The sequence below is a fragment of the Mesoplodon densirostris genome, chromosome 1, assembly GCF_025265405.1.
Source record: "Mesoplodon densirostris isolate mMesDen1 chromosome 1, mMesDen1 primary haplotype, whole genome shotgun sequence".
Classification (NCBI taxonomy): Eukaryota; Metazoa; Chordata; class Mammalia; order Artiodactyla; family Ziphiidae; genus Mesoplodon; species Mesoplodon densirostris.
The window spans coordinates 14,574,371-14,588,858 of record NC_082661.1 but is presented as its reverse complement, the minus strand read 5'-3'; the positions used below and the strand labels follow the sequence as shown (position 1 = coordinate 14,588,858).

The window sequence follows — 14,488 nt, the reverse complement described above, 5'->3', positions numbered from 1 at the left end:
ACACTGATAAGGTAACGAAAACAGAACTAAAACCAATTCAGATAAAAAATTTTTAACGTATTAGAAAAACTATTCCCAAGTCATTTGTGTTTATAATTTTTAAAAAGTTCTATCATTTGTAAACAGAAAAACTTATGGCCCTTACTAAAATCACTCAAACTACCAGACTGTTTGAACATCAAGGACATTCTATGTGATTTTCCCAATGGCTAGAGTTAATTCAAGAAAAAGATATGTGTCTGTGTATTTGTGTATGTACATGTACATACACATATACCTTCCAAGGATATCTTTTATTGAAGAATTTACCTTTCACAAGATTCTCTATTTTTGTTTGGATAACCGCATTACTTCCCCAAACTCCTGACTGTGGTAAGCTATCCTCTCATCGCACCTGATACTGAAGGAATTCATTTTCCAAGTTCTAATCCTTGAATTCCCAACTTTTTTCTCCATTCACTGACCAAGGCGGTTGACTAGGTTAGTATATGAGCAAACTTTAAATATGGAGGCAATTATGGAGGAAAGGTTTCTGCATGGATCTCAACTGACGTGATAAAAGAGCTCAGCTAATAAAGTACCAAGACTGTCTTAATTATCTACTTATATTATAATCATAAAATTAGAGAAATCACAAATCACCACGTGGTACATACAATTCCTTCACTTCACAGAAAAGAGAATCCTATAAATCAGTGATCCTTGGCGTTTTGGGCCAGGTCCCACAGTAAGTCAGTGATAGGGCTGGACCTTGAACTTAACTTTTCTAATTTCTATTTCTACTCCAAACCGCTTTCATCATTTAACAGTCTTAATCCCCATGTTAGTTAAATGTTCATAATACCAACAACTCTAATTGTCAGGGAGCAAAATTAACTATTCAACAATTCTTGCATAATTTGAAAAACTGAAGATGTTCAAAAAAGACCTAAAAGTGAATTTTTAAAAAGTTGTTCTTGTCTCTTTGATTTAGAGGCAACTGAACTTGAAAAGAGACTTTCTGATTAATTTCTGTTGATTTATTCTTTGGAAATGCCCATTTCCACTTAGAGTGGCTTTTAAATGGCTGATGTGGCTCAAGAGGTTTGCGAAACCTAAAAAAAAAAGAAACCCTTGTGTGACTATGAGAAATAGCTATATATTTTTTATCCACAAAATACACAACTTTAAAAATTAAGTGTAAACAGACTTGGAAAAATAAGTTCAGTCAACACTGAGACTTTAAAAACTGGCTTGAAAAGTGTACAACTCAAAAGATAGTGAGGTTTTCCAACTCCCCCAAACACGAGATGTGTTTTCTACCCATGTGCTAAGTTTCAGCAGTAGGCTTACAACTCAGGTCAGTTTCACTGCAGCAAAAACACCCCCAGACTGAGTTCATTCCTGGTTTCTGTTTTGCAGTAGAACTGAACACAGGGCTTCTTGGTTTCTTGGCATCTCTTGGTACAGGTGCTCACTTTCCACTTCAGTACACAATCTGTAGACTTTTTATGTTCTTTTCATGTTTATTTCTCACATGCCACAACTGTGAGGTTCGTGTCATGTACTTTGCTGGGTACTAAATTTTGATAATACTAATAGTCTGAACTCCAGCAAGAAGCACCAATAGAGCCCCATCTGATAGGGGCTTCCTTTCTCTCCTAAAAGAAGTTGTATGGTTTCTTGGCCCCAAGTGACTGGGAGTTACAAGTGATCCATCATCCCTCAAAGGAAACGTTTGTGGTAGTAGTGGAAAGTTGCCATTTGGCAAAGAAGAGTAGGGGAGAGCATAGTGAGTTCCACTTCAAAAAAATTTAATGCAAAGAATAACAGCTATTAGTGATACACATTAATGCCATGTAAGGTAGAGAAATCTAATGATAAATCCAGGACAAAAGAGGATGGGGGCAATTTGAAGACAAGAAAGATGTTTTGACAATTTTTATAATTTGTAAATTATTCCACAAAAATCTGTTCACAGATTTCTCTCCTTGAAGTGGCACAAAATTATAGTGAGTATGATTGTATAGTGAACATGATCTTTAAAAGCAATGCTGTGATTTTCAGTAAACTTGCTACCAACCAGCATTATCAGGAAGTGGGGTACCTTGGGTAATCAAATATCATATGTATCTCATGTAGATGTCTGATTTTTCAAATAAACCTGATTTAAAAAACAAACTGAGGGAAGTTTACTCTTTCACTGAGGATCAGAACTATAACCCTAGAACCTCCAAATGCCCCTGGGGGCATTTTCATGAACAAAAATTAGCATTACAATGTAGACAACAAAAAGGACTGTCATAGGGCATTCTCCTTAACAGAACACTGGATAACAAAATTTTCTCACCAAAGAATCCATTAGATAATAACCACATACTTTTTCCATGGTTTTAATACTTTATTCTGTAGGTAGACCACTACTGTTAGCCAGTGCTACATACCTCTCTTTAGTATTAATTCCACTCACCTAAAAACTACAGCAAACTAATTAAGCCATTCCGAGTTAAGTCTACTGTTTCATGCTTGATGAAAATAATGTTGTTTACCACAATTATGTGGATGTCTGCATGCAATGCATAATTAGCACAGTAACAACGAACATGGGAACATTAGCTCTACCTCCGCCCCCATGTTTGTTGACTTACTGTGCATAATAACTGGTATTGAGACTATAACAAGATCTGAGAATAAAGCTCTTAGTATCCAAAACATTTTCTAAGTGAGGCATTTGTCTCCGACAGAAACTGTCGGACAGGGCAGTACTCAGTTATTCTGTTGGCAAAAGCTCATACTTTGGAAAGCAGAAATATGACTAGAGATGGGCATTAAGCATGTTCTCTAATGGACGTGAATTACTTTTAGAAAGTAAAATTCATAACATAAAGAAAGGAACTTCTATTATCCAAATTTATCATGACTTTTCAAAACTGTGAGAAAAGCAGACTATGACTCTGATGCTAACATATCTGGGGAGAAGCTCTGATTTATATTTAGGTGCCAAGAATTCCACTTTCATGCCCCAAAGTTAAGCACTATCCATGTGAGAGACTACTATACAATATACTATTATCTACTACATTTATTGTAATTTACTTATAAATAAATCTACTATAATCTATGTATAGATTTACTTATAACATTATTTACTATATTTATATTTATAATATATCTACTATATAAGCATGTACTGATCCTCACATGTGGCCAGATACTTTATCTTCAAGTTGTAATACAAGTATTGGAGAACAAGAACAGGGAACAATGATTTGGGGGAAAGTGTACCCATTCTTTTCGAATAGAAACAGCAGAGTATTGATACATTATTAACACACCCAATGGAGGAGTCCACAGCACAATCAAGTAAACTATCAAAAGTAATGAGGCTTACTGTAAATGGAAATAAAATGTATCAAAACCAATTATTCATAACAGTAGATTTTTAAAATATTCTTCCACTTTCCCATTAACTAAATAATAAACTGAGATCTATTCTTACCAGTATTCCTTTTAGTTCATTCACTGCACTTTCAGAGCCTTTTGAAGATTCTGGCTACAATTGTAAAAAGAAGAAAAATGACTGAGTAATTCAGTTTTAAGATACCCAACAAAGATTTTTACATGGCAAAGTGTTGGTAGCTTATATTGACTATATTTTTAAAAATTAGGTCTATGTCTTACAGTTAGAAAAAAATATTAGACATGCTAGTGCTCCCAAGGAGCAGTTAAATAGAAACTTAGAGGTAAGAGTCAAGCTACCACCTTCTACACATCATTTTGTTACCTACCATCATCATATGTAGAAAAGATTTGGTAAACATTAAATTTCAAAGATTTAATTCCAAATTATTCAGAACATTTTACAATAAACTCTCCCCAGTCTCATTGCTGGGCTTGAGCCAGCAAGCGAGGACTAGGAAGCCAGCAGTGCAGAGCAGAAAGCAAGCAACAGGGCAGAAAACCTCTCCCAGCTCCGTTAGCTCCAGGCCAAGGCCAGCTTACAGAGGACTGGCACGTCTAGTTTCATGAATTTCACAACAGGGATCAGCAAAGAACCCGGATTACAGGAGAATGTTAGCATCACCGGCTATCAGAGCAGTAAAAGACCTCAGAGGGCGTGCAGTCCAAGTACTTCATCTTACTTATGAGGAATGTTACACTTTGAGGAATTCTGTATTTGAGTCAGGTGTCTCGATTACAAGCCCAGTTCTCATCTGGCTACACCACGAACAAAATAATTTGAAATGAAATTCTGGGTAATACCTGCCTGCCCCATAATACCACAGTCTCTGTGGACCCCGCAATGAAAAGATGGCTGAAAAAAAACCCTCTGATCTTCCCTGTACCACTTCCTTTCACAAAGGAGATGAAGAGAAAACCTGCAAGACACAGTGAAAGGAATCACTCAGGCCTCTCATTCCTAGAAAAGAGGCAAGGCTAATCTTTCATCAAGAGATGGGAGGTGATTAATGGCAACCTGTAATTCTTTCCTCTCAAAAGATAATAAAAGAATAAGACCCTATTCCAATTTTAAAAAACATACAGTTAGGGCTTCCCTGGTGGCGCAGTGGTTGAGAGTCCGCCTGCCGATGCAGGGGATACGGGTTCGTGTCCCGGTCCGGGAAGATCCCACATGCCGCGGAGCGGCTGGGCCCGTGAGCCATGGCCACTGAGCCTGCGCGTCCGGAGCCTGTGCTCCGTAACGGGAGAGGCCACAACATTGAGAGGCCCGCATACCGCAAAAAAAAAAAAAAAAAAAAAGCAAACAAAAAAACCATACAGTTAGAAAAAGTGAGAGAGAGAGAGGTTTGCTGCTCACGTACAAATTAGACTAAGGTGTTCAACTTTCATAGCCTCCATTTTCTGTGAAATACACATGCCATCAGCGGCAGTCACAAGTGCCAGTCAAAAGCTCTAAGACACTAATTTTAACCACACCAGCACCACCACCAGCATCAAGGAATTTAGTAATACACAGTTAAATTAGTACTCTCAAGGCAGGCTTGACTTCTGTAGGTAAGCTGTTCGGTGACATGTTACGACTTCTGAACAAACACCCTGCCTAAAGGCATACTCAAAAGTGCTGCTATGCCACTCAAGTTGCCCTCTGACTGCACAAGCCTTTTCAAAGCCTGGACTGCATACTCTCATAACTGGTGACATTTCAGGAAAGTACTGATGGCACTGGGGGAAGAAGTCTGCACTGAGGCATGCAGTGACGATTTGTTTTAAAGGTTACTGACCAGGTCATTCACCACTATATCTACACAGTTTTAATGATTACCAGCAAAACAAAACAAAACAAAACAGTTGTCCACTGATCCTTGTTCAGCTGTCCTCCAGATTTTGAACTGACATTAAATAATGTGTAACTGTTGAAAGAGTCACGGCAAGAAAGAAAAAGGACAAAGTGATACACCGAAAATGAAAGTACATACAGAACACTGACTGCTTACGATTTAAGAAGTTTTCAACATTTTTCTTTCTAAACTAATTTTGTTTCTTTTACGACACTGCATTTTTCTCTGGTAATAATTTGGTTTTGCTATTCTTTCCAAACTAGTTGTGACATGAAAGCCATAAAAATGTATTCTTTTCTAAGGTTCTACTTAGACTCTGCATTTTAAAGTGGTTTCACATTTTACTCCATTTGACCCTAACAACAACCATGTGAGCCAGAGAGGGTATTTTATGGAGAAGAAGCCCAGGAAGCTGGGTGGTAGTGCAAGGACCCGACTCCAACAGCAGTGCTCTTCACTCACTCACCAGACACTGGCACTGAAAGAGCTGTGCCGAACTATCTACACGCTCAGCTTCTCGTCCAGTTCTACATTCTGCCCACTTGCTTTCAGAGCTCTAGCACAAGACTGAATTACTCTCCACAGCTGGCTGAAGCTTCCATTTCCCTAGATGTGAATCTTCTCTTGGCGTGGAATGCTCGTTCCCTCTTCCCAACCCCCTTTCCCTGGACAGCTCACACCATGGCCATTCCTGCCTTGTCCAGTTATCTTGTCTGCCTGTGACAAAGTGGCAACTTTAAAAGCCCAGCAGAATTTCTAGTGAACAGTCATGACACTCGGGAACACTGAAGTAGCTGAAGGAGGGCATCCTTGAGAGTCAGAAAGGACCATAAAGTTTGGTTTAAAGGAAGAGGAAGAAGAAAGAGAACCAATCTGCTGACACCTTATTAGAGTGAGGAAAGAAAAAACATTTTTCAAGAAAAATGTCAAAAACTCTACTATTGAGTCTATTTAAATGGGACAGATATACAAGGGGAAGGAAAAGCTCTGAACTAGACACTAGGTACTTCCACAGACCCTGGAGCTCACTGTGGTCTAGCTTAGAAGACAGCTGATGATACAGATACACAAGTTTCTCCTTGAAGTGACCTGGAATAGGTCTGTGAAATTAATGGGAACAATCTTATAAACCTCACTGTTTTTCAAAAGTTGTCTTAGGTCTGCTACGGTATATGATGTGATCCCCACGCTCAGATTCCCCTCCCCCACACACTAAAACAGAAGCCTCGGGAAGGCAAGGATCTTTGTGTCTTGTTTACTGCTTTACTCCCAGTGCCTAAAACAGTACCTGGCACATAGTAGATACTCAATAAATACTTGTTGAATTATACACAAGAACCAGGAATTGACGAAAATAAAGGGCGTGCTAATTGTTACTTGTTTGGTATAACAGTTCATATCAATGTCCCTCTCAAGGAGATGGCAGCACCCTGCAACCACAGGACTTACTTTCTGTAGTGACCTAGGTTTCCTATGGGTCAGAGTCCTTCTGAAAAGTGCTTGTATGAAGCAAAGGCTTTTACGACACATTAGCCTTAACCCAAGATTTGACAGTCAATTCTGATGTAGCTTTCATCAGATTTCAAACTTTTACATTAAAACAAAGAAACATCAGGGGAAAAAAGCATTTACTCATTCCATACCTTTGCCTTGGGTCTAGCTGTCTGATTAACTGGTCTAAGATGAACTCCCTTTTTAATTCTGTCCATCATCTCTTCAACTGCTTGCCTCTTCAGATCTGTGACTTCTTCAGCTATTCAAAGAACACACACATAAATCATCTTATGTTATAAGAAAACTACTTCCTATTTCTGGTGACTTAGAGAGACTGAACTATGTAATTAACCACAGTCATTTTTCAGACAGAGTCACAAAACACCAATAATTTACTAAGGTTAACAGCTCCCAGGTAGCAATATTTTTTTAATAAAAACCTTTTAATAAGAGAGTTGCTTTGAGAAATAAGAGTTATAAAATTTAAGGTCTAATTTGTAGCCTGGAAATCAATATTGTTTCATCTATGTTAAACAAAGTACCTTTTGTTCCGTTTGTCAGCATAATAACATACCTGAATTTCTCCAGGTCTCTAAAAGCCTAATTTTGTACCTAACTCCAAATAATCATTCACTTTTGTCTCAAAGATGTTTTTGTAACTTATAGTATAACCTATGTCAAAGAAATCCAACTAAAGCAGGATTAACTATCAAAAAGCCCATTTGAAAATAAAAGATCAAAGAGATTTTTTTACCTGTTGGAAGAAATCCACAGTCAAAAGATGAGCAGCAAATAGATAAAATCTATTTTTAAATTGCCATCTTTTGTTTAGGAATCACATGGGAAGGAAACATTTAAGCAAACCTTTTTCAAGTCTTTTAAAATTGTCAATGTTAAAAGAAAACATACATCCAGAAATGACTGCAGTTAAGTAATTAAATTTGATAAAAAATTTCAACTGTCTATTGTTTAATCTTTACACTCTTTGGCTGCAAAAACAATAAAGCTGTTGAAATATGTATCAACTAGATGAATGCAACTGAGGTGAGCTGAGACTTGTTGGTCAGAAGAGTGAAATTTGTCTCTTACACACCAGCTTAACCAAAAGCACCAAATCATTCTGGAACATTTATCACCATTAATGCAGCTCTAGATCTTGTGTTTACCTCCAGCTAACTCACTGTATCGAATACATTCAAGTTTAAATATCTCATAAAGACCCTCCAACAGGCTCCACATTGTGGGGCAGGCATATGGTAGGCACTCAGCAAGCATCTACCTACTGACTGACTTGTTGAAGTTCGAGCTTTAAATGGCTATCAATAGTTTTACTATTTGAGCAGAAATAATTAAACCTCAAAAGAATGGCTCCTAAATGGAGGCAATCACAACTATATCCCCCAGCTAATTCACAGTCGTGTCAGGCTTTGCGCTAAGGAGGCCGAAATCATGGCTTCTTTTACTGCTATATGGCAGACTTCACTCTAACCCTGGGTAGCTATTCCTCTTATACATGCCGAGGGGAGCAACTTAGAGAATCCAGAAGGTTCCATTATCCTCCACTCTGCAACATCACTGTGATGGGATCACTGCTATATTCATCATATAACCTAGGTTTTCTGATACAGTCCTGGTTTCAAATAGTGTTGTCATCCTCAGAAGCCACTGAAATGCTGGGAATTCAAATTTCTCAATATCCAAACAGCATTTTTCAGTTCCAGAAGTCAAAAGAGTATCTTTTGTGAGGCAACCTGGGAGACACGGCACCAAGGTCAGAACTTATCCACCAATAAATGAAAAGACAACAAAACTGTGGGTTGATCAACTATGTGCCCTTAAGCAGTATTTTCTAAGGCAGCCTCTGCTGATGGCTCACAAACATCAACAAGGGGACAGACAAGAAAATTACTATGAACAGAGATTCATTCATTCATTCACTGACTCACTTATTCAATATCTGAATACCTATTATGCACTACATGGTACTTTTGCTGACCGTTTTCAAAATCAGAGGAAATAAGACCCGTATCTGTCATTCAAGCACCTGGTATGGGTATGGAATTTATTCCTGGGAATTAAAAAAAAATCTTCAAAACACATTCGATTTTCAGAAAGGCTGCCATTTTGAGTAAGACTTGGGAAGAGCTGCATGGCAACAGGAACACCGCCTACAAACAGATTAGCACTCTGTAAGGAACGACTAAAACTCAATTAAATGCACAAAACAAAAACTAATTAAGGCAGACAGATGGAGAATTATGGTCAACACCATTCAAATCTGCTGCAGCATCTAACATAACAGGAATTTAAAGTAGTTTCTTATCTTTGCTTGCCAGAATCATAGTGATAATTCAGAGAAGTGCCACTATCTGTATTGTGTACAGATTATAAACCAGGCTCATAAAATTTTCTCAGTCTTTTTCAAACATAAAGGCTTAATTGGTCTTAAGGAAAAGAAATCACTCTTATCAGATTCCCTACTCAGGCACAACACAAGGGCAATGGCTAGGTTAGCTACACAAGCTTTCTCTCTCACTGACCCTGTTTTTGAACTAGCAAAATGCAATCTATACGAACTTCTGAACTATTAAGCAGTTCTAATAAATCTGCAAGAATCACCTACAGAGAGCTCATGGTATGTTTTGTAATTCTTTTCTGCAATCACGCAGTTGGTAATTGTCTCACAAAAGCATGTAATCAGGGGGACAACAGAAATATGCAGGATACTGGAGATTAAAGAAAAGGGACAAATGAAGACAAGGGGTCTAATGTTATTGAACTGCCACAGGAAAATAAAATCAAATGTTCTTTGAGTTAGTGCTTCCAGGTCAGTCTTGGATCAGAAAGCTACATGTAATTAATTGAGGCTTAAATTTTAAGACCCACTTGAAAAATAAGTTAGTTCCTCAAAAAAAAAAAAAAAAAAAAGACCTACAGACAAAACCATCACCTTATTGCTCAATAAAACCTTTTGGTATTACCTAGAGGAACTAAAATGAATTTTTAAATGCCACAGGTTTACTTTTCTCTTTCAATAACATTTTTAAAAAGGCATTAAAAAAATCTTATGGCACCGTGATGCACAAAATTTCTAAAGAACATATCATGGTTGAGTAAGTTTGGATTTGACCTACAGTCATAAAGTTAAGAAAATTTCCTTAACTACAATGATCACAAGAGCCTGCTGAATGAGGACTTCTGCCCTTCAGGGTGATTGGTACCATGCCTTTTTTTTTCTTTTTTAGGTAACATTTTGAATAGTTTCTATGTTATGGGCACTACTCTAAATGCTTTACATGTTGTGAGACTCATAATTCTTAAAACAACTCTATGAAATAGGAACTATTATTCCCATTCTACAGATTAGCAAACTGAGGTAAGAAAATATCAACAAATTAATGACCTAAATATATGATAAACAGCAGGCATACCTCTCAAATCTCAGAACTTGTCCAATAAATGCATTCTTAATCAAAATTAGAGTAATTAACTGCAAAGTATGTAATGATTTCTTGTGTTTAGATCTTAAAGCTACTCCTAAAATATTTCACAGACCTTCCCTACAATCAAGGTTTTTAAGAGTCATAACCCAACAATAAAAGTTTCTCCATTCATAAGCTCTGAAAATCATACCAACTGTATAGCAAAAGCCATCATACGATGCTAATATAAGAAAACACTGTGATAGCGGGACTGGTTCCTATGTTATAAATGCAAACTCCAAAGTGTCTCAGATGACCCCAATATTGATGCTCTACATTCATTCATCATGCCTTTAATCACTGTTGATCCATTCAACAACTATTTTTTAGTGTGAATGACTAACAAAACACTATAAACTACCTTGCCAGAGAGAGCAAAGTATGGCTATGGTATCTATCATTGAAGGCAGTATGATTTTAGGGTGGCCGCAGTTTAAAAATCTCCTGATCAACTTCTGTGTCTATAACTACTTAGATTCCCAAAGTAACAATTCAGTAGCTCAAGGATGAGGGGGGAAATGCTGCCACATTTCATGAATTGTAAATGAAATATCATTTTCAAAAGGAAAACTGCATGGTTTCTAATACTGGGAGTTAATAAGTTCTAGAACACATCTTTTTAAATTTAAGGGTGCTGTTGAGGTTGATAAGCTAATAATGTAATTTACTGAGAAGGGGAATTTATTTTATTCTGACTGCCTTCTTGACCCTCTAAGACTTAACCAATTTTCCCAAAACAAGATTGAAACAAACAAAATTTTAATCTTAATTACAGTGTCAGGGAAGGCTTACAGCCAGTAACCCAAGAGCAGGGCTGCCCTGCAAATCACCAAAGGCAGGACTTCTAACTCCTGCAATGCCTTGGCAAAGCAGAATTTGCCTTTTAGTTGCATTACAAGGGGCTGTAGGAGGCAGGGGCAGAAAGTCAGTTCATACAGATGATAAAATCAAACAGCTTTCGTTTGTAATGGTGCTGCAAGGTTCTTGCTAAGAAGGAAAGACCAAGTCTAAACTTTGATTCATTCAATATGCGTGAAAGCTGTGGGAGGCTGCAGAGAGAAGTAAACCCTCACAGAGCCTGCAATCTGTTCGGGGGAGAGATGTGGAAATAACCCCAACACCAGAGCAGAGGCTGGGGGGTGGGACATTAAATCCTCACAGCAAGAAAATTTGAAGTGAACTGCTACAGCAATACACAGTAATGAGCCATTCATTCTGGATTATTAATACTCATAAAGAAAGGAAGAGGAGGAAGAGACTGGGAACACACCAGACAATATGCTGAAACCTGAATGGGAGACACGGAATTAGAACAGTACCTTGCTAGAGGGACGGGCAGGAGGGCAATTCTGGAATGAGGAAAGACAGGAACAAATGCACAGGAGGCTTAGACGTAAGGGGCCAGCCATAACGTGAGACAGATGTAATGAGAAATGAGGCTAGAGTAAAGGCAGAGAACCATCTCTAAGCAGACAGGGTTTGAGATTCTATTCTGAGGCAGGGAGAAGCACAGAAATGGGATAAGGTGTAGGACAACATAATGAGACCTGGTGTCTGAGAACACGGCACTGCAGAGGTATGAAAATGGCTGGGGCGGGGCAAGGAGACCTGGAGGCAGGAAAAGGGGGCCAAGAAGTTTGCACCCATTTGGGCTTGAACCAGGCTAACCTACCATGCTCCATAATTAAAACAGGTTGAACAAACACTGCTGAGTTTCATTTGGGTTCTACGGTCCTCAGGCATAAAGGCCCGAGATCTGGGGCCAGCATTTCAAGCTTCTGCTCTCAGCGTGGGCCCACATCAAACTGCCCACAGCTCTGTGCACTGACTCTGCACCTACCCACCTGGGGCCTCTGCTCAGCAGGAAACCTCTTCTCTCTCCATCCCCATCTCTTCCTATTATCCTCAGCTTCTCCCTCTCCACAGAATCACAGGGTCCTGTGAATTTTACCTCCCTAAACGGCTCCTGAATTTATCCAGTTCTTTCTCTCTCTACTGCTATACCACCCACAGCTCAGCCCCATCAACATTCACCTGAATGAGTGCAACAGTCTTCCCTCATCCACTCATTCCTGTACAGTCTGTTCTCTGTTCTCTCACCGTAGCCAGTGTAACTTTTTACAAAGGACAAATCTCATCATGTTACACTCCTACTTAAACTTCTACTGCCCTTAAGATAAACATCAAAATCTTGACCACCGCCTCTAGAATCTGGCTCCTGTCTACCTAGTAGACTTCCTCTCTTGCACCCCATGTTCTAGTAATATCAACTTTCTTTCAGTTTCCTAATATGCCAAACTCCTTCCCCAGTCTGGACCTTTGAATTGTTGCCCCTCTATGTGATCTATTTTACCATATATACCCTGACCTTCTAAATCCACAACTACTCAGCTTAAACATCACTTGCTGACACCAGTAGTCCACCTCCATAATCTCTTAGATCAGTACTGATAATCACTCCTCCACAGTACTGATCAAAAAAATGTATTTAAATAATTATATATTGCACTGGTAATTACATGTTTACTTCCTGTCTGCCCCACTCAAATGTGACTTTATGTCTTGTATCTCCAGTACAAAGCACTGGAGAGAACATAGAAAGTGCTTGACAAAGTCTCAGTTCATTGCTATCAACTCTAAAAAGCCTTTCCCCAGGACTTCCCTGGTGGCGCGGTGGTTAAGAGCCCGCCTGCCAGTGCAGGGTTCACGGGTTCGATCCCTCGTCCGGGAAGACCCCATATGCCGAGGAGCAACTAAGCCCATGCGCCACAACTGCTGAGCCTGTGCTCTAGAGCCCAGGAGCCGCAATTACTCAGCCCCCGTGCTGCAACTACCGAGCCCACGTGTCACAACTACTGAAGCCCGAGCACCTAGAGCCCATGCTTCGCAACAGAAGAAGTCATTGCAATGAGAAGCTTGTGTACCACAACGAAGAGTAGCCCCTGCTCGCCGCAACTAGGGAAGGCCTGCGCACAGCAACGAAGACCCAACACAGCCAAAAATTCATTAACTAATTTAAAAAAATAAACATAAGGAGTGGTGATTGTATAGCACAGAAAATATAGCCTATATATATATATATATATATATATATATATATATATATATATATATATATATATTTTAAAGACCTTTCCCCAAATCCTTATTTGGAATTACTTCCTCTCTTTCTTTTACACCCCAAAGTACCTCACCCCTTAATGAAAACACATTTCCCAGCATCCCTCACATTCCAGTGATATGTGTGAGCGTTTACCTGCTCTAGACAGTAAGCTACATGAAGACAATGACTGTTCTTTGGTTCATTCTTATAGCTGTTAAGTTCACATTTCTCCCCAACAATCTGTTCATAGTCAAAGAGCTAACAAGTATGTCTACTGTTGAAAAATTGTACACCATCAACAAAAAGTTAACCAAAGGGGTGGGGTGAGAATTACCTGTTTCTGGTTGAGCTGCCTTTTCTTTCTTAGCACCACTGCCACTGGGGTGGGATCGCTTCCGGATCATGGACATGAGGGATCTTTAGGAGAAAGAAAAAGATCAACAGGATTAGTGGATGCCTTATGATCCAAGAAATAAAATGTACAGATTCTAAATAATCAGTAAAAATCCAACTCTTCTCTAAGTGCATGAATATATAACTAGAATTTAAGTAGCCTACTTTCCACTTTAATAAACTGTTAAATTTTTAAGAAAGAGAAAGATGTCTCATCCCTTTACTGTGTAAAAACCAAACTAGTTACTGGGAGAAGGGGGCTGCTAACATTATTACTAAGTTTATGCAGAGACATCTGCAAAGTAAAATAGATACAGAAAACCTTTCAATATCCATATTTAAAATTCAGAAACAGCTGTCTATGTAATACATTTGAGTGAGTGGGAAGGACAAAAGAATTAGGGGATGTTTTGGTAAATATCTATTTGTGAAATATGGGCATAAAAACATCTGAATCTGCACAACATAGACCAGATACTTCAGCGATAACATATATTCAGACCACTGTCTCTCTGTCCATGTTTTAAAAATCTGTGTAAAATCCAAATCATGATAAATTTGACATGAAAATTTAAAACCTCCATATATTAAAAGACATCATAAAGAATAAATAGAAACTCTACAAATCAATGAGAAAAAGCACACACCCAACAGAAAAAAAGACAAAACCAAGAAACCCTATAAAAAAGGATGTCCAAATTTCCAACACACATACAAACAGGTTCTTGACTTCTTTA

At 38.5% G+C, this 14,488-nt stretch overlaps 1 protein-coding gene across 3 annotated transcripts in view; it reads right to left on the bottom strand.

The window, feature by feature from the left end:
- SHTN1 (shootin 1) overlaps positions 1 to 14,488 on the bottom strand; it is a 112,153-nt gene that overhangs the window by 25,876 nt on the left and 71,789 nt on the right. For all 3 annotated transcript variants that reach the window (XM_060099139.1, XM_060099120.1, XM_060099129.1), the window contains 3 exons: positions 13,693 to 13,775; positions 6,923 to 7,032; positions 3,479 to 3,532 (listed from right to left, as the gene is read on the bottom strand). In XM_060099139.1, coding sequence (XP_059955122.1) covers positions 3,479 to 3,532; positions 6,923 to 7,032; positions 13,693 to 13,775 — 247 coding nt within the window. The remainder of the gene's footprint in view (positions 1 to 3,478; positions 3,533 to 6,922; positions 7,033 to 13,692; positions 13,776 to 14,488) is intronic.